The sequence below is a fragment of the Mixophyes fleayi genome, chromosome 2, assembly GCF_038048845.1.
Source record: "Mixophyes fleayi isolate aMixFle1 chromosome 2, aMixFle1.hap1, whole genome shotgun sequence".
Taxonomy (NCBI): Eukaryota; Metazoa; Chordata; class Amphibia; order Anura; family Limnodynastidae; genus Mixophyes; species Mixophyes fleayi.
This window is the reverse complement of record NC_134403.1, coordinates 245020530-245042427: the sequence shown is the minus strand read 5'-3', so window position 1 is coordinate 245042427 and position 21898 is coordinate 245020530. Positions and strand designations below refer to the sequence as shown.

General features: G+C 38.2%; 1 protein-coding gene across 2 annotated transcripts in view; it reads right to left on the bottom strand.

Moving 5' to 3' along the window:
• The window catches only part of ITPR3 (inositol 1,4,5-trisphosphate receptor type 3), a 194631-nt gene that overhangs the window by 160038 nt on the left and 12695 nt on the right, over positions 1-21898 (bottom strand). For both annotated transcript variants that reach the window (XM_075195726.1, XM_075195727.1), the window contains exons 2-9: positions 14460-14530; positions 13091-13212; positions 11625-11711; positions 7792-7950; positions 7385-7483; positions 6106-6189; positions 5253-5399; positions 4382-4477 (exon numbers count right to left, since the gene is read on the bottom strand). In XM_075195726.1, coding sequence (XP_075051827.1) covers positions 4382-4477; positions 5253-5399; positions 6106-6189; positions 7385-7483; positions 7792-7950; positions 11625-11711; positions 13091-13212; positions 14460-14530 — 865 coding nt within the window. The remainder of the gene's footprint in view (positions 1-4381; positions 4478-5252; positions 5400-6105; positions 6190-7384; positions 7484-7791; positions 7951-11624; positions 11712-13090; positions 13213-14459; positions 14531-21898) is intronic.

Below are 21898 nucleotides of genomic sequence, written 5' to 3'. Positions count from 1 at the left end.
CTGTTGCTCAGGCCATGTGGCTGGCTGCACTCAGGTCCTCATTTATGAAGTGCACCTGTTGTAGTGTGACCAGCCCAGTCTGGGAAAGCCTTGATTGGTTAATGCTTTTACATGGGTACCTGCTGCTTGTTTTCTCCCAGTTTTAGCAGTAAGACTGTACTGGTATTGGTTATTCAGTTAAAGGAGAAGCACACTGATTTTTTTTTATTATTATAATTTTAAAATAGTAAATAGAAGTGCAGATGCTATCATCACCAGCAAATTTCTTTAAACCAGCCCTTCGAGACAGGTGAAAGATGCACCTCCTAAGAGTCATATCTGGAGATGCGTCCAACTCGTATGTAGCTCAACACGCCCTCGCTGTACTGTACTTTCTCGTGCACGATTTTGATCCGCCTCTCCAGACATAGGGAGCGGCACGGACAATTTACTTTCAACTCTAAATTCTGGTGCAAGTCTTTTGTGTATGCACAGTGCTGTGTTTTTAAACAATAGTTGCAGCTTCTCCACTACACACCTCTTTCCTAAATTACCTCAGCTCAGAGATTACTGCTCAGCGCCTCTTTGGCAGCAGGCCACGACAAGGCCTTCCCCTATGGGAAAGCATTCTTTCACAGACAGATTATTTAAAAAACTGCACTTGGCTGATAGCTTTACTTCTTTACCTCTCGTTTCTAAAAATAAATTACATTGTTAAACAAAATGAGTATATTAAAGCATTATTTAATAAAAATTACATATACAACTATTCATGTTTGATTTACCTGGCAAAAATTACTATTCATGTGCTATAAGGAAAAATATTCCCTAGTGCGATACTCTGACATATAAGGATTTGCATAAGAAGTCACAGAGCCAATGCTTTCCACGCCCTTTTTAAAACTGGTGACTTGTAAAATCATTCGATTTCACCATAGGGGTTGCATTATTACCCTAGTTCCTATACTACTTATGTTGTTACTCAGTGCACTTCTAACACAAGGAATTTAGGAGGAAACATATATGACCGATAAGCTGGCTCCTGGCTCCATACATGGAGGCGCTACGGAGGGTGGAGGAAGAAAGGATGAAGATTTCTGGGGGGTAGAGGGAGTAGGTTATAACTGTGACTCTAGGCTGCATAAGGGGGTGGCAAACTCCTAACATGGGGTATGTTCCTTAGATTTCTCACATATTACTGGTGGGAAGTTCCATGTAATGTTTACGATATAAGTGAACAAAGAGTATTAGCATGCAGAATTGTAAGATTGTTACACACTGGAAAGATTAAAAATGTTTCTTCTTTCACATGTCATCCTGCTATTGGAACACAGTTATTGGTTCTCTGCCACCTCCAGCTGGCATGGAAGAAGTGATAAATAAAGTGTGCCAGCGATTGCAGAGGAACGGAGAGCGCCCTATACAATGCCTCTACTGTGCTGTCAGACTTTTAAAAAAGCCTTTTCATTCTGTGAGTGCAACTTTGCATCTTTCTTCCAGTAAAGTTTCTTTGTCTCTCATTAATATGTGGAATCATGCCATCTAAATGCCCCCTGTGTGGGAAATACTTTCCTGTTAACCCTTTTCATGTCTGATGTTCCCAACCCTGCTGAAAGGACAAACATTTATGGTTTTCATTACTAAGGGCACATACAACAACCCCAGAGAGAAATCCACTTATAAAACATTACTGCCTCTCCAAAAAATCCTAATTGTCAAACCACCCATCGTTGAAAGAATGAATTTCATCTTTTCTTTTTTTCTCCTAAGCAAGTATGTCACGTCTGCAAGAATTAGGCCTTGCAGCAACCTGTGGAGTGCTACCACAAACATCTGACTCTCCTCCACATTCTTCCTTTTCAAATTATGCAGTACAACTCATCTGTTCACAGTTTATCAAAATATCCCTAATGCCACTGTATGTTCAGGAAGTAAAGTAGGTCCAGTCTTAAGCTGGGTACACACTACAGTAATTTCAAGCGGTTTGCCTTCCATTTTTAAAATGGCAATTTTATTAAAGACAAACTTCATCAAGTTTTCTGTTTAATAAAATTGCAGTTTTAATAAAATCAGCCCTAGCAAATATACCCCTATATGTCCTTCTACTTGTCTGCTATACCATTCCATTTTAAGTTATACACAGCAGGCGTCTACATAAAATGTATATCTATTTGTATATTGCACTGCAGCTGGCTGTTCATTACCTCTTGTCCTGAGCAATATGTTCTTACTATATAAAGGCTTGAAAATATTATTTCAAAGAACATCCCATTAACACTACTATGTGAAAATGGAAATGTATGTAAGTCAGGTACATTATTTTCAAAAGTTACTGCAAACTCCATGTGCTTTGCATAAATTCGTGCACATTCGTAGATAAACTAATGCAAACAGCACTACAGGATACGCCCTTTTCTAAAGTGTCAGTCGGTGGGAACTGAAGACGTTTTTTGAATTTGCACTTGCTCGTCTTTTTCTCCAATTACTTCATTATTGCCCATTGTTTTAAAATCTGAGTTATTACTATTATTATTATCCTTTATTTATAAGGCACCACAAGGTTTCCGCAGCAACGTACAGAATAAAGACAGTTGATCATACAGGGTAAAACAGTAAACAACAAAATATGAGTAAAACCAAGACTCCCAATAGCTCCAAGCATAGTTAGTATAATTAAGTTGGAGGATACAAAATGGTATAGAGACAGGAGGGAAGAGGGCCCTGCTCATAGGAGATTAAATCCTAAAGGGAGGGGAACCAGACGCAGCCACAATGGTGAGTCAGTGGAGGGGATCAGGCAGAAGAGAAGCATGTACAGAGACAGGGAAAGAGAGAGGTCAGGAGATCAAGCATGGACATGGTTAGGTAGAAGGTTAGCAAGCTTTAAGGAACAGATGAGTTTTAAGTGCTCGTTTGAAGGAGCACAGATTAGGGGACAGTCGGATAGAGCGTGGGAGATCATTCCAGTGGAGGGGGGGCGGCCCAGGAGAAGTCTTGAAGTCTGATGTGGGATGTGGTGGTCAGAGTGGAGGAGAGGCTCCGGTCATTGGCCAATTGCAAGGAACGGGAGGGAGTGTGAATGGAAAGGAGGGGGGCGAAGTGAGAGTGCTGGAGGCTAGTGAGGTGAAGGTTACAGTAATCAAGATGGGAAATGATGAGTGCATGGATAATGGTTTTGGTGGCACCCTGTGATAGGAAGGGTCGGATCCGGGCGATAGTTGGAAGCAACAGAATTGAGTAAGAGATTGAATGTAGGGGGCAAATGAGAGGGAGGAGTCAAGGGTGACACCAAGGCAGTGGAGTTGAGGAACTGAAAAGATGGCGGTGTTGTTAACAGTGACAGAGAGATCAAGGTTACAAGCAACTCAGGGCTAATTGCAAGAGACAAGAGGAAATTACACATTGAGAAAAAACTGAGAACACATATTTAACATGATTTGACTGAAGCTTTGTGAGAAACATTGCATGTTTCTTCTGCCTCTTTTCATGTACTGATTCCTTCTAAACACAGACACATACTTTCCTTGTTACAATCTGCACTCATCTTGTATTGCAAAATACAGCGAATATCTTCAAAAACTGCTAATTACAGTACATTTTTTTTGTGTCCTTTTTACCAAAACAGGGTACTCTGGTATAAAGGAGGTAAAAAGCAACTTTTTATGGAAAAGAAAAATCTGGAAAGGGATAATGACTAGAATGAAATGTGTTGTATCTCTTCCAAACTTAAAGTAAAAATATAGTAATAATACAGGTATTTTGTCCAGAAATATTATTTAGAAAGTTAGCTGCTGTCTATTAAGAACATCATACATGCAGGTATGATTACCCTGTGTCTACTCCAGCAGTCACTGTGAGGAGCACAGGTTTACAATTTCATGAGCAGGGGAGGTGGATTCAGTGGATGGACAGGTGTATTATTTTTAAAAATAAACACAATATAGTTTAGGTATGGTACTCCAAATTGAAGAACTAGACCATAATCTGGCAATCCCTATGGCACATTCATTACAGATAACAGATCATATAACTGAATGAATAATTGTAATGAGTGGGAGATACAACGCTTCTTTCTTTCTAAGGTCAAAATAAACATTAGCTAATGGAACTCCAATGGAACATTGCTTTATTAGCCAATGTATCAGAATGTTTGCAACTTCTAAGCATCAAAGGATTGACAACCTTGGGACACCCACAATTAATTTAAATTATCCACACATGCACTAGCAAGTAGAGGCTCCCACTTGGGAACCCACTCTTAACTGAAGCCGAACTGTTTCATATCCTGCTCAGTTTTTGAAGTGGGGTGGGTTGCAATAACGTTTATTGTCCAGCAAAGCTGTCACTACCTGAAGACTGTCCCACTTTGCAGAACACAAAAAATGTATTTATAAAAACTTACCTCAGCTGCAAGGTAATTCCCAGTTGCAAGGTGTTTAAATCGATAAAGACTGTTCCAGTGCCCAGCACCCCCTCTGCAAGGGTCATGATGGACAACCTGTAGTTAGAAGCAGATAAATTGTTATCAGTGAAGACATTACAAAACCTTTTTCCCTACCAGTCTTGTAAGAGATTTAGGAGTTTGATCTCAAACTAATGTTTGACCAGTTTCAGTATTTCGGGCAACTGATTTCGGAAAATACTTGAACATGGTGTTCCGCTTTGTCTATCCCACACTATACTTTCAAGGTTATTAAAAAGACCTGCTTGTGGAAAAGCTCATGTCAATGGTGAGATTTTGTGTGAATTTTTCTCCAAATTTAACAGGTCACCGCCATCAAGTGGCAAGTGGATGACCTTTGTTACATATCATCTTAGTGGCGTAGTTTCTTTCTAATGCTTAAAGGCAAATGACCCATTCACTATTATGCAAAAAATTATTTTATTTGTTTAATAAAAAATATAGTCTGCAACCCTTCCCTCCATGCAGCTTTATTTGCATTGCATCTAGTTTCTTTTAAAGTATTTATGTACTTTCCCTCCCTTTGGTAAAGGAACTGATGACCATCTATAAAATGACATCTCCAACAGAGACCACAGTGACCACACTAACTGACAGCAACAGGAACTTACAATCAGGCCACCCATGCTCCAGCCTTTTCAGTGCACTACAGGCTCATTTGGGGTTTTAGGTGCAGTCACATTCACAATTAATGCCACTGTTATCCTTGTTATGTATTTCAACCATTTTATAAAGTATCCCCACCACCAGAGTTTCATGTCAATCTTACAATTTTAAAAGAGGCAGTTTATGTAAAGGAAGTCACTCTCACCTCCACCTCCCAGAGTGCATTTGAGCTGGTAGCCGATGTGGCTGACTGACGAAGAGTAGTGCGCAAAAAGACATGGTGCCGAGCCTTATACTCATCACATGTAAGAAATTTCTCCTGCTCAGCGTGAAAGAGACGAACCACATCACCCTGTGGGGAAGATTTGCAGAATGTATGTACACATATTTTTTATATTTAATTTATATTTATGCATATTGAGCATTGGCAACAAATGTAAAAGTCAAAGAATTACAGTAGGGTTTATTTAAATAAAGAACTATCCACAAAACAGAGCAATGTGTGCATCGCAGAAGAGTAAAACTAAGCAGTGTACAGAAAATTTACTATGCAGCATTGCTATCACTGTGGTAATGTGGGAGCAGTTAGCAGGATATATTCATCCAAAGAAAACAACATATTTAACGCACATTCCAGTAGAGCAAATGCTGTTGAACAGTAAAGAATGCTTAGTACACCTGTTTGTCAACAATGGATTTCTGCAAGTGTACCTTAACTGTTAGAGCTAGGAAATGTGGTTTGCATTTTATAAAACAATTTTACTAAATAACTTCCATTATCAATAATACTACTTTGGAATGTTACTCCAACCATTTGCAGCACCTATACATCACGATCAGCACTGCTTGGCATTCTCTGTTGCGGGAGAGGTCCAACACTACAGCTCTAATAAATCACAGTACAATTATTGCTACGGAAATTTGTTTAATCCAATTGATTTTTTAAATGAAAAACTACTGTAAAAATAAAATTAAGCAATAAGAGAAAGGAAGGGCTGACGTATACATCAGAAATTTTATGAACATGAAGAGCCAGATTTCAGATCTTTTGCACTTACCCCTTTCAAAACATCCTCCATGTAGTCTTTATATTGCATGAACAGATTGATCTTCCAGCTGGTGTTTGAATTCAGGGAATTGACCTATAAATAAAGCAATTATTATTAACTGGTAACTTAATCCATAGTCTCAGATTTTGTGTGTAAATGATTGTGTCAAACATTGTAAATTTTGGTCAACTTTGTTGAAATAAACAAATTGACCAACCAAATTCTTACCGTGTGTGGGCATTGTAAAACATTAACAGAAATCTATTTAAATTTACAGGAGCAGACTGGGACTAAAAAACAGCCAAGGTCGGCAGAGCTCATGATCACAGAGATTTTTTATAAACAACTCAGTACAGTAGTGGTGGCATGTACAAAGCATGTAGTGGCTGAGGGACATGACTAACAGCTGAATAAGGCTGAGCAGCCCATTATAATAAAAGCCTGATACAGTACCAGTACCAGTCCACTGATACACAAAGGCACCGTGATGCTTCAGGCAAATGCCAAAGTTTCCAGATTTCTAGTCTGGTTTTACCTGTCATAAAGCATTAGAAATAAGCTTTCCAAGATAATATTTAGAATGACCATATATGTGCAAAGATGGCCCCTCGAGTGTCAGTCTGTATGTATTTAATTAAGCTACACTTGTAAATATAAGGCCAACTTGATCTAAAATTGCCTAATTGGCTTTCAGAATTGCAGCCTGTGTGGGTGCTGAAATTATGACACTGTAGTACAGCGGTGCTCAAACCCAGTCCTCAAGCGCTACCAACTGTTCATGTTTTCAGTATTTCTTTAACCATGCACAGGTGGGTTAATGTATTTTTCAGAGTCAGTATTTATTTCACCTCTTTCTACAGACAGAAATCCTGAAACATGACCTGTTGGTAGCTCTTGAGGACTGGGTTCAAGTACATCTGCTATAGTATGATAAACTGCCTGGTTAACTAGGACCTCAAAAACTGGCCACACATGCATTAATTTAGTTGTATAATATGATTATAATGATCATGACAAACAATCTAATAAAGGAAAACTGAGATGACAAAATCAATAAAATAACACAATTTTTTGTTCAAAGGGATCAGGTTAAAACATGGATATTATAATAAATCATTTCAAACTGTGCACACTCTGGAGAAAATGGTGATGTGAGTGAGGCGATGATCAGAATTGAAAAGGACATGGATCTGATTGTCCAGAAATACAAACATTCATACAAAAATGAAAACGCAATCTGTGTGGGGCCAGCATAAATTGTACTCATTTCTATTTATCATTTGGTCACCTCTTTGCAGCCAAGGTTGTCAGTGAGTTCATAGTTGCTGGCGTGTAGGGGCTGTCCAGCATTCACGGGGTTAAGATTCACCTTATCTCCAACTACCACCTGTAAAAGAGAAAAGGTTAAATTTCAGCTTCAGAACATTCTCAGCAAGAATGGCAGCAAACTATGTTTTTAATACTATTTTCTATGTAAGAAATTTATTTTGCACTTCCCTTTTCAATCTGCCACTTCATTTGAGCACATAATACAATTTCTGAGAAGTGGATGGGGGTATGCAAATAGCTACATGCATAGCTACATATCATTCTACATTATAGACCTACATTTCTCACTATTTACACTAACTATATCATCCCCCTTCTTTCTACATATTGCTGTGCAGTCCCAATCTTTTTCAGGCAATCCCTTACATTGTCTCCATTACTGCGTAGCTTCCAAAAGGGTTGGATGAAAAGCCAGGACCCCTCATTTCCAGTCACATCAAGAGTCACACGCATGGCATTCTTCTCCAATAGTGCAGGAAGGCGTTTATTCACTGTAAGGTACTTGTTACTCTTCATATGAAGCAGCTGTAATAAAACAGTAACATCAGTATCCTTTCATAGTGAAACATTGCACTGTATATAGTAGAGGTTGCAGCAGATAAAACATTTTATACATTAAATATCCAGAAAATAGATGCCCAGAGTGACTGTACATATATTTACTGTAACAAGGAATTAATAATTTGTCGTTAACTATTGTGGAGAAAGGAAGGGCTACATGATCTGTATAGAGCCTTTCAAACAAAATGTAAAACAGTAAAATTACATATTACTAAAGCATGGTAGTAGTGTAGCATTAAGGTCTGAGCCCAAGTTTCATTATAAGCTGCCATTTTCACAGGTTAATATAAAATTTCCAATCTGCTTGAAATTTAGAATCGAGGGCTAGACAGACACAGTGAATTGATTTTTTTGGCAAGTTTCAGAGAAGATCGGTCCAGTCAATCAAGTTGAAGCTGTTCAAAACAATAGGTGTCTTCATAAAAGAATCATGTTGATAACATGGAGCAATTATACAACAGGCATATAGATATGGCTACGGTGTTGACTGAAAAGAAACTTTCCAAGATTGTCGTAATTACAGTGGGCCATAATAATTTGCTATAACTATGCTTTGTATTTTAGCCATTGTCATAAAATTCAAGAGTTAAATCAATGCTTGCCCTTTAAGAAATAGCCTTTCAATAAGGAGAAAATGTCTCATTCCCATAGAAACCAACATGGTGATCATGTAACACATTAACTGTAACTGACATACAGACTGTACTATTTCCCTGGTTTACAGAGTTCATTTACCTTATCACTATCACACTACTCAACATTTTGTGTCTTTCTGAGATGTCTGTAATTATATTTTGTGTTTATCTACTGTTGACTTTATTCTGAGAATATTATTATGCCAATGTATAGGCAAAAGCAGGTAGGCTATTTTATATACTTTGAATATTAAATAAAAAGCATGGATTGTTTGCTTTATGTATGTCAAATAAAATTATTATTACTTTCCCCACTGCACATCACATGCTCTCCAGACAGGCATGCTTGCGCCACAGAGCATGTGACCAAATGCTTTCCGTGTATTTTCTCTGCCACAGAAGCAGCAGGTAAAACTTAAGGTCTAGTGGGGCTGGGAGGAGGAGTGTTTTAGGAGGTATGTAAAATGTGGGTTTTATTTGCTTTAGGAGATGGAGACTTGCGCCAACATACTGGATTGTATGTCAGATATGTGTCTCTTCAATATTGATTCGAAACAGGTTCTCAGGCATGAAAAACCAGAGGCCTTGACTGCTGTTTGTCTCGCCAAACAATCACTGCTTCTGTTTATGCATGATCAGAAGCTGTGGCAGCATAGGTGCTCTTACATGGCATCATGTAGGGAAAGAGGCTTTCCTGCTGGACCAAATCAGAACAGGTAAAGGAATAACATTTATGGCCAGGTTGGGGTCTGTACGATTGTGTGGCTAAGGTGCTGTGATATTGAGTGGAAGGGGTTCTGTAGTTTGGGGAAAGAAGAGCTCTCCTTGATGGGGTGAGTAAAAATCAGATAAGGAAGGTATAAGCCTATGATGAGGAATAATTACGTATGTTGCCTGCCTAGACATTTTTCAATCTCACATCACAGACACAGAATGAAGAGCATGGTCTAAGTGAGACAGACAGGAGCAGAGGTTGAGGGCAGGTCTGAAGTTGAGGCAAAGAGGGGAGCAGATAGAGAAAAGAATTATGTGGAGGTGGAGATAGGGGCTCCTGGAGAAATGGAAAGACGGGCACGGTGGACAGACACAGGGAAGAGATTAGGGAGATTTGAAGTGGCACATGAACGATGTCAGGGTGAAAAAAACATGGACAAGTGAAGGGACACAATATAAATGAGGACAAATTTAGGGACACATTGGAGACATGAGGATGCAATGTAGGAATACAATAAATACATGAGGGAGAAGTCAAAGAACACAAGGAACACATGAGGGAAAGGTGAAGTGATAAGGGAGGTATGAGGGCCAGATGTAGGGACATGGCAGATATGAGGGACACAGGGGTGATTGTCTTGCATCTTTTTAATTTACTGTATAATGTTTATAAAAGGGGGTGATAACGAATGTCATGCCCTTTATGACAAGAGAGCGATCAAGGAACATGAATGTTTAAAAGTGTGGACAGGGAGCCCAGTAAAAAGATCCTGAGGCAAGCTAATTGGTTTAGCAGAGGAAAATGAATAGGAGTCATGGGTGAAGTGTCAAGTTATCTTAGTCCATGTCCTGTACCCTTCTACACTGACCTGTTCAAGTGAACCTGACTGCTATGCTGCTGCTGCTCAAGTGTGTCTGAGTTCCCGAAATGCAGATTAAGACCAGTGATGCTGGGGAAGTTGTGAATGTGAGCTTAAGACTGGCATCTGGACAGAAATCCATTACCCTGTCAGATCTGTGATTCAAGTAGTGTGCGCGGGATATACGTGAGGTCTGAAACTGAAATCATTAGTGTCCCAAGAGTAGCAGAGAATGGACGGAGGTGAACCAGTAGGCAGAGTGAGTAAGCTTGGCTAACCCCAACTCAGAGGCAGAGGAGTAAAAGTTAGAATAACAGTCCCAATATCCGCTCTTTTGTCAATAATTACACTGCCTTAAATAACAAAGTGAACTGTGGCGCCGGAGTTTGTAATTGGAAGATATAAATAAAGTCCTATCTGATTTATTCTTATCAAAAGCGATGGTCTGTATTTGCAGGGACAACTGATTGCTGATGCAGCAAATAGATTAAACAAACAAACAAAAAACAAACAACTTTCCTAAAAAACACATTTAAGGATCTACATAAAACAAAACAAGCAAATTTTGTGTTTTCAGCTGCATGCCGTTCTTAATTACCTCTACACACATCATTCGTAAAATCACCTAATGGCCTAATTGTATCACTGACAATTAACATTCCAAACATTATATGTTACATGACCAATATAACATCATTTGTTGACAGAGTATAGACATTGATTGCGATTTTTATCTATATACACTCTGTCGAGCATTCAACTTGCATTGTCCCACATGACCATGCACATAACCTTTGCGACCGTCATAAGGATCTATGATCCATTTTTAATGTTCTGATTCAGCTGTTGAAAATACACAGTTTAACCCGAGTGGCAACACATGCTAAACACCCAAGTACTAGAACCCCTAGTGCAGGTGTTAATCACTATGGACTATGGAAAGCAAACATATCATAACTGGAGCCCCGATTATTTACAGCATACCTCAATTTTGCAGGTATGAAGAAGGTGAGGTAATTTAATAATAGGCTTGGACAAAGAGAATATAGAATACAATGCTATACCAGCTTTATTCATCTGGTAAAAGTATGCATGTTGTGGCTGGGATCGGATGTTTGCGCATGGGCAAATGGGTTGGAAATAATTGCAGAAATATCTGCAACATTTTTTTGCCTTCTACCTGTCATAATCACCTTATTTGTGAAATATCACAAGCTCAGACCTGAACACAATTGAATTTGATCTGATGAGACATAGAGAACTGCCTATAAAAAAATAAATGAGCATAGACTTATTTTAAAATTACCTGACAGTTGACTATACCCTATAGTATAATAAATAAAAAAATAATTATTGAATATATTTAATATTTTAATATTATATACAGAACAGAATACAGCAATATTTTTAAATAAAGAACATTGCCTACCTGTATCACACTCCCATATTTCACCACCTCACCATGTACCTTCTTATTTTCTGTCTCATTTTGTTTCTGTTCCATTTGTGCTGCATGCTACAGATGAGAGGAAACTTATTGCTTAAAAGTGCAAAAAACAAACTAAACAAGATGTCAAAAATAAACAAACATTTTTGAGCACTAAAGCAGCCTCAACACAGGACTAGAATTAGAGAAGATGTAGAGGTTTTAGTAAGACTTTCCTCTAGTCTTCAAACCTTCCAGCGTTCACTGAAAACCCACCTCTTCAGACAGGGTTATGATATTCTTCAACCACCATCTTAATTCCCTAGATTACCCTATTACCATCCTCTACACAGCTAACGCAAGACAACAACCCTCTGACCAACATTGCCACACACACAGCCCACTCAATAATTTTAACTTTGCATTTTAGCTGGTCCATTGTGCAATATGATGTAGCACATGTCCTTGTGTTTCAAACTCCCATTATCCTATAGATTGTAAGCTTGCAAGCAGGATTCTCTTACCTCTCTGTCTGTATGTACTACCCAGTATTGTCTTATTAATGTTTGTTACCAATTGTAAAGCGCCACGGAATCTGCTGGCGCTATATAAATAAATGTTGATGATGACTATTCCACTGTATTATAAATATATTACCAAAAAATATTTTGTATTGATCTTAACTATAGCGTTATTGAAGAGGCTGTGTTCATAGTAAACCCAAATTATTCAGTAGGTCCCTTTTCTTATTTCAGAAGGAAAGATGACATAGAAGAAAATCTATAACATAATACATAAGTGAATACCATATTCCTAGTAATAATCTGTACAATAAAAGAGGTCTAACTATAAGGGAAGATACATTTATATCATAGTTGCCTACTCTCCCGGAGACTCCCGAATTTTTGTGAGTTCTCCCGGACTCCCGAGAGAGCAGGCAAAAATCCCGGATCCAGGTGTTCTCGCTGTTGAAGATGGCGGGGGGGCGGGCTAAACGCGCCATTGTGGCCCCGCCCCCCTACTTCGATTGGCTAAAATGGCTAAATTGATTGACAAGGGGCGGAGCCTAACGGCGCCCGCGCGTGGTCACGCCCCTCGACGGACTTCCTCCCGGACAGATGCCTCTAAAAGTAGGCAAGTATGATTTATATATTTTATTGTATAAGCTAAGAGAGCACCTTTTTCAAATTGTTCAGGATCTGCATTCATTTTTAGTCAACACATCGGCAACGAAAAGGGACAGATGTAGGCATTCGGCAGTCAGGCCCAACACACTGATCTTTGGGTTTCATTTGTAAAATCCCTGCACATATAACAATAGCAATCACCAGCTACCTGCATTATCGTCTGAGAGCAAATTTGTATCATTCTCTGCAAGCTTAAGTTGTCAGTGAGTTTGGTCCAATCATCCAAACTGGGAAACAGAATTATCATATGCGTGGCCACCTATAGTGTAGTCTGCAGGTTACCTGAAGTTTTTGCAGAAGAAGAACATCTGAGATCTTTTCCTTCTCCTGTTTGGTCTGCTTAGCTTTCCAGTATTGCTTTTGTGCAGAGTATCTGTTCATGGGACAGACCTTAAATAGACAATCTGGTGGGAAAGAGGAAGATGGGCAGTGGCAGAGTGAACAAGAGTGGCAGAAAAGTAATGTTTGAAAGAGAGGAAAGAGGGTGGTAAATGATTAAAACATTGAGAATAGTATTAATTACATTTGTTGAAAGCAAAACTAAACATATTTTATCTATATATATATATATATATATATATATATATATATATATATATATATATATATATATATATAGAGAGAGAGAGAGAGAGAGAGAGAGAGAGAGGAGTGTAAGAAACATACAGTTTTTGCCTTTTCTAACTGACATGATCTAGAAGTGGGTGGTGTTATTGTTAGTATTTATTTTTTAATATACTACATAAATAGTTGCCAACTGTCTCTGATCTGCAGGGATATTAACTGGTCTCATAGATTTATCCCTGAAAATCTCTGTCTCGAGAATTGTACCTTTTTTTCACTACTGATCAATAGTTTCAGTGTAGTATAGTTTCCTTAATCTGTATACTATATATGTTATCTGATGTGAATTGTAGTGCACCAACTTGTGATGAGACAGCATCATGTGAAGTGGGTTTCCTTTCAGCTGCTCTGCAGCAAATTGTGCCTGGAGATTTTATTTTTTTCTTTACAATTAGGGTTCATTAAACTCACTACAACAACTGGGAATAAAATAAAGGGAAAAGAAGGGGGGATTGGATCGAATACATATCACATGATACATAATCTTCAATAGCCAATAGATGAAGGCAGGTATAGCAAAGGGTGATGGCTGATGGGAAGAAGACCCCTGGAAATCCTTTTCAAATGTTAGTAACTATGTGCATACAATTTATACACAATAGTTCTTATTTTTCAGGCACACGTTTTCTGCCCACTTGAATTTATTAATTTAATTTTGGCACACGCAAAGATAAAGCCTCTGGGAGCGGACACTGGGATTATGCAGCAAGTCTATTATTATCTTTGGTATTCAGTACATTTATCCTCTGAATTATTCCTTATCCCAAAGAGCTCTATAAGCAAGGAGAAAAGAAAAAGTAATGATAACAGAAAGAAATGGCTTCTTTTCAGTTTATTACATAAAATATAAATAGGTAATGACTGTATAGAAAAACTGTTGCATTAAACATTCTGTGCATCGCTAAACAGGTCTGTCTTTCTCAGATAGTTCTGACAGCTAAACAAAAATTAAGCCATTACAATGTACCCCCTAAAACACATTGGTTTTGTCTCACTTTTTCTATACATAAAATTGTGTTTTTCTCACCTCTAAATTTTTTGGGTGGGTTATCTAGGTCCCCTGCAGCAGGCTCCACCACACACCTATCATCAACCAAACTGTCAGGGAGAAACAAAGTTACTTTAGCGAAAATGTCAACATATCTGTCCATACTTAATTGACTCCAATAGCCAAACATTAAAGCTGAGCAAAAGAAAATTCACATTTGTAAGTGAAGATATGAAATCACCATGAAAAAAAATAGTTTTTTAACATACAATAATGTGGCTATACGAGAAATGTTATGATTTTCCTTAGTTTGTTTCTTCAGGCTGCTATTAATTTACAATTCTGCAGTGTCATGGACTACCCTGGCAACCACAATCACGTGGCACATGATGAAGTGAGCAGAGAGGCTTTGGAATGCCCATCTGAGCTTTGTGTCTCCTTCTCCTACCTTTGCCTTCATAAGACGTGTTGAGAGCTGTCAGCCTGTGTGTGACTGGCAGCCATACTTTGTGCCCTCCAGAAAGATTGTGAATAGGATATTTGTATGAGGACAGCTAGTAAAAATGAAAAATCAGATGCATGCTTAAAATGTACTTAACTATTTAACTTGCTATATAAAGAAAAAACACATATTTTATGTGGGATTGCTGCTTTAAATAGAAGTTAGGAGAAAAAGTAAAAGGATTCACAAAGTTGATTATCAAACAATGATGAGAACAAAAGAGACCATTGTGTTTTGTAGGAGATTTGAGCATATAAAAACAGACAAAACATAACTGCACAATATTGACAAAGAGATAATTACAGCAAAAAAAAATGTCTTACATAATGAGAAAGTACTGCGTAAAAGAGAAAAAAATGCAGAGCTTACTTTGTGCCTAATTTGGGTCCAACTGAATATGTGTATATTGGAAAGAGTGAATATGTCACTTCAAAGTTCATCCCACTTTAGGATCACCCCTTCATTAATCTGAACTTTTCCTTTTTTTTCTCTTTAAAACTGCTCAGTTTAGCCTTATTAATATGTTTTCAAGTATATGTGTCAATTTTGTGAGTTTGAATGTTTTACATTTGTCAAAATATATCTAAAAATGTACCTGGCTGTATAAATGTACCTGGAATGTGCATTTTATTATTACAAATCTGTTTTCCAAGACAGTCATTTTGCAGAGATTAAAACATGCTCTACACCTGCTTTGGTAATGTTGTGACTATGTCTATTTACCAAAGTAACTACCCCTCCCTCTGTGGGGGTTTCCCAAGTACTACCCTTTGCTTTGACTTATCTTTTTGCTTTCTGTACCCCCTTATATGCTTTTGAAAACTTTCAATAAAAATTATTAATGTAACAAAAATGCACTACAGCACGTGATTAACAGTCCTAAATGCCTGGAGAGTCCACCATCTGAAGCAGTACAGTTGGGAGGTATGTTTCTGGGTATATATGTTTTGATACTTTTCCATACAGTATTGTATGTATATCTAGTTTGTCAGAATGTGTTTTTATGTCTATAGAATACTGTTTTGTACGTTTTGGTTATATAGGTGATAGCTGTGCGGTATTCCTGTGTAAAACCACAAACATTTTTATATAAACTATGCCCACTAAACACACCGTTTTTTGTGCATCACACTGCATACACTCTAGTAAAAAAACACAAATTTGTATGGCAAAATATAAGCAGTGTACCAAGCTGTTCCCTTCATATACCTTACAGGCCACCATGCCATATAGCTCAAATTTTATTACATAGGGGTTTTAATGTTGCTGGCTAGTGTGCGTAAGTATCATCTAGTATCGCTGCATAATGCAATATAAAATGTACTGCCACTTGTATTTACCATGCCAGAGCTCACTGGCGAGCCCTGGCAAAGTCCCTCCTAAACTAACTAAAAACTACTTCAATGGCAGCCTAACGATGGCAGTGAATGGAGGAACTGACCCCGGTGTGGCTATTACGGCTAAGGTCGTGCATGTACACTACGATGAGACCCGGTAATGGATCCACAATGTCTTCTCCAGCGGCATTGACATCCTATGGACTCCATTGGAAAGGTAAGCTAACGTTAGTTTTTTAAGGATGACAGCAAATAGCAAAGCTTTTCAAAGCTTTTTAAACTGGGTCACATCGTAGTTGCCACAGAGGTCTATGGTGACTGCAGTGACCAGCATAAAATAGGTTAAGGCTGCTTTAACCCCTTGATAAATTAAAGGAAGAACTGAGATGGCGATTCTTTGGCTCATCACAGCTTAAAAAAATAGATCCCTTAATCTTACATGTTCAAGTATAGCCTTACATACAATAATGTATCTATATACCACCATATAGCACCTTATAGCCTCACACACCATTATATTGTGTTCTATATCCCTGTTAAAGTGTGTGACGTATACAAATTTCACCAATACAGACCTGTATATGGGCACATTAGCAATAACTCATTTTGAGTTACGAGTAAATCAAATAAATGTGGAAAGGTGCACCTTTGCAAAACCCTGTAGCACTCACTGTAGAGGAGACAAATTTAAAATGTTAGAGAGATATAGAGTTGGGTGGCGTGCTCGCAAGTTAAAGCTCAACTTTAAATTGCAATGTAAAAATAAGTCTGTTCAGTATTGTGTGATATATTGTGCAGTATTTTCTTGCATGCAAAAAATAAATAAATTGTACCCCTTATATCGCAACATGGTTTGCCAGGGTGTATATTTGCACTCTTTATATTGAGTTGCTCCTAACTTAAAATGAGGCCTTAAGTATTTCTTCAGTGAAACTAGCGCACGTCTGTTTAAAATTAATATGAATTAACTTCCTCCCAACATTGTTGTAAAGCTATTTCTATAGACAAAGTTGGGTGATATTTTTAGTATGTAAACACTTTCTGAAGACAGATGCTAGCTGTGAACAAATACAGTTGTAGACAGAGCGTCTCTTGTGTAGCCACTTTCCTCCACCCTTAATTATGTACACTTAACAGAAAAAATGTAAGTCATGACATACAGTAAATTATTTTCTAGTAACACAATTGGATGACAGGATGTGACTTTGGAATAAAATCTCTCTTGGAGGCTAAAACGCTGCCACATTCTGGGCAGTTCTGGAATACAGAATAACCAACATCTGCCCTTGACTACTATGGTTTTTCTGTTATTAGGGGTCTATTCACTAAGACATGGAATAGTGCTAGTTTTTGGAATGCTACACTTGCGATACTGGCCGGGAGGGTTAAATCCAGTCTTAGTGCACGCGTGAGCTGGCTAGCCAATTCGCAGAAACTTGAGCTTTCAGTTCCACTAAGTGACAAAAATAAATAAATAAAAAGAATACAATGTTTAAAAAGATATAAAAACAAAAATATTCTTTTAAAATAATTGCCAATTGAAAAATGATTTAAGCATTAAAACAAGAATGGCGATAGAAGGACTGCTGTGGTACCAATTTTGAATCCCAATCATGCCAGGACAGCTCCTCCGATAAGTGGCTGTCGAGGTGGTAATCGATGCGGGATACCGACACCAAGTATAACTACAAAAAAACCACGAACAGATTAATAACGATTTAATTAAAAAACACCCTCACCTTTGCACCGACAGCAGAGATTAGAAAGTAGTGGTATGCGACCGCTGCTATATCCGAAGTTGATAGATGCCGGCCGCCTGATTTTTACGTCACTGAACATGCCCAGATCTATTTAAACAGGTATGTTAATCTTACAGGTTAGCCGATTAGGGTATGTCAGGAACTTACCTGACGTGAAAATCAGACGCCGCAAACAACATCTTCGGATTTAGCACCGGTCGCATAATACTACATTCGGTCATCTACCCCTCGCTGCACAGGTACATTTTAATTATATCGCTATTAATGTGTTCTTTTTTTGTACATATACTGGGTGTCGGTATCCACACCATCGTATTACCGTACCCACCCAAGTCAATTACAATGAGAATACGAAAGCTTTCTCATACTGTCCCCTGGATGACCTGTCAATAACTTGATCATCACCAAGTCTACTTACCACCAGGTCTTCCCAATACACTGGAGCTGCAACTCCTCTCCAGAAAAGGCACCATACCAAAATCCAATGCGTGTTACAGAAAGCCCAGTGCCAAAATTGTACTTCCTACTGGACTCAGATTAGCTGGAATTTGGTATAAAGCTCTTTTTTAGCATGTGAGACCAATTACAGTGCTAATAAGTTCCAGAATGCAGCACTTGTGTTTATAAACCAGTGACAGAAGTTCACTTTGTGATAAACTCCAGCAGACTAGATTAATTATTGTCTAGGGGTTTGTCTCTGGCATAGGTGGCCAAAACATGTGTAGTTCTCTAACACAATATAAGGAATTCTGCATAATGATACCCTAGACGAGTGATGGGAAACCTGATATTCTTCAAGGGCCATATGTGCGATCTTCCAATTTTCAAAAGGGCAGCACATTACCTTTAATTTCAAGAAAAAAAAACTGATTCCAAAATGCCTCCACATGCTCCTCACTTGCTCCAAAAGTTCCAAAATTCCACCCGAAGCCACACAGGCCTCCAAAATAGCACAACATTCTCTTGGACCTCTACTTGCTACAAAATGCACCCATATGCACACAGACCCTCACTTGCCATAAAATGTCTGCACATGCATCCAGACCTCTAACGAGTCCTTAGATCCAACATGTATTCCAAAACTCCCCTACATGCCACACAGATCTACTCACATGGCTCCACATGCCCTCAGATCTAAACCTACTCACATGTCCCAGAGACCTCACCACATGTTCCTCACATGCACATCAGACCTCTCCACATGCCCTTCAAATGTCCAGCAGAACTCCCCCACATGCCTCAAACTTACCCTTCATGCTTCACACCTCCCTTACTTTTAGAGCTAGTTCTACTAGCTACTGTTCTCCACCCTCCCCTACAGAAGAATTACACGTGGTACAGAGCACATTGCTCTCCCTCCACTGGTATGTAGGGTGGCCCTAACTGCGTTGTGAAGAGGGCGTGAGGTGAAGTGGAAGGAGGCTGCTCCAGTTCAGTGTTATTTCTGCTTTATAACAAGGCAGAGAATAAGTCACATTGGGAGCAGCAAGGTCAGGGCTGCTGGCAGTCTGTAGGCCAACTGCTGACCACCACTGCCATAGCCTGTGATGTGTTAAGCTATTATACATTGTTCTTTACATATTTGCTAGTAGGTTCATTATTAATTCTCTGTGTCATATATTAAAATTGAAAGTGAGCATGATCAGTAGTAACTAATGCTTTGACGACCTAAAATTCAGAGTTATGCCATTATACTTTTATGAGTTGTAACGCTCCTTTAAGTTAGCTTTAATTTGGTGATGGGCCAAGCCACAACTATACTGCATGTTCTAACTTATTTTACCTCTTACAATCTAAATGTTACATGCACGGGCTCAAACACTTTCTACAGTAAACATTATAACTTGCAGCTTATATAGCAATAAGCTATTCATATAAATTGAAATGCGATACGTGAGTAGCAGTGTATAAAAGAAAATAAAACGTTTTTTGTGCTCAATACCAGACATTGCTAATTTAATGTTGACTTTTCGTGCATGCACACAGGTCTAAAAATTATAAAAAGGTATCTTGGTGGTTTATACCTTAGGTTAATTGCCAATAATTGGTCATGATGTATCTGAACAAAGAATTCTCTTCATCCAGTAAATTAAAACTTGTTATTGCATGGTAAATGTAGTATAAATTAACATTAACATTGTCTAGATCAGAGTTGCTTTTTGAGTTTGGAATTCAACACAAATTGTTCTTCTGATTCAAATCATTGACTTCAATGTATTCCTACACACACACACACATGTACTACAAATTAAATATATGATATTGTGGAAATGTTTCTCATTATTTTCTGGCCAAGCCATGCTAATCTTCTGCACCAATTCCAGGACTTTATAGCTTTTCAGTGCCACTGAATGCAGGTTTTTTATCATATGGATCAGGAACCAAAACTATTTATGGTGAGCCACAGTGATTTGGTCAAACCCAATTTGGTCTAAAGCCCACGCTCATTAATGCCTTTTCCTATCTAATGTGGCAAACAGGGGAAATGGAGATATGTACAAAATAATATTATTAAGAAAATAAATGTGCTCACAGAGTAGAAGGAATTAGTTCACCCAGTCCTCTTCAATAGTTCTGAATAGGGATTTTTTTTATTATTCTTCAGTATGGGTGCATTCTGCTTCTTCAACCTCTTCAGACACCATCATTAAATCTTTACAGCCATTGCTGGCCCATCCTGAGTCTGTAAAAGAGGTTGGCACACCGATAACAGCACCTTTTAATGCAGGTATCATGCCTCAAGCTGTTACTGGTAATACCACAGGCGCTCAGAAGGGACCAGGGAAGGGATATTTAACCTCAAACTCAACGGGCCTGCGTTATTAAGGAGAGCAAAACATAGAAAAGAAGTAAATTTGCAACTGGGCAAAACCATGTTGCATTGGAGTGGGAGGTAAATTTAAAATGTTGGGACAGATATATAGTTGGGAGAGGGCATGTCCTAGATCAACTGTACATTTTAGTGTAAAAATAAAGCTATCAAGTATTTGTGTGCTACATTATAATTATTATTGGTAATAATATGATCATTGTTTTAGAAGAAAGTAGAAACAAAGCCATTCTGCTTATTTCACCTGACGGATTTCAGGACATTGTTGACAATATAGGATTTCAACATGCAACTTTGCAGCAGTGATCTTTGAATCAGACATATCTGGAACTATTGTACGACCATTGGGACTACTATTGAGACTATTGGAGGTAATTGAATCTTCCTATTTTATCTCGCACGACTATATTCAAGTGGTCCATTAATATATCTCTTTTGCACAACAGCTATATACACGGAAATAAATGATTCGCTACTGATCACTCATTAGGAACATTGTGAGGAGGACCATATCCACCAGCCCTCGGAATAGGTGTGTAGATGTTAGTCATTAGTTAGTTCGCAGTAGATGCTAAAATTATCAGACATATACAAATCGCAACATCCCTTTGTTTTGTAGATCCATTGCCTGCACCAACAAGACAATATATCGATGTTTCTACATTGGAGGATCTAACACATATGGCACTGAACTAGTGACTAGAGACAATTTTATGTACAATTTTAGGCAATAACATTTCAATTGTTTTAATAAATTTAGTTATTTATATTTACATTTATATTTGTATAGTTTATTATTATATCCATTCAAGGCTGCTGTGCACTGGGAATATCTTTTAAAATACGCATTGCAAGAGAGAGACAGGAGGTTGTTCTTGACCCAAGTAGCATGCACACTTGATAGGTGGAGAATGCGTTTATAAGATATAAAAGGTGTTGATTTGGCCTCCAAATTCCCCAGATCTCAATCTGATCGAGCATCTGTGGCATGTACTGGAAAAACAAGTTAGAGCCGTGGAGGCCCCACCTCGCAACTTACAGGACTTAAA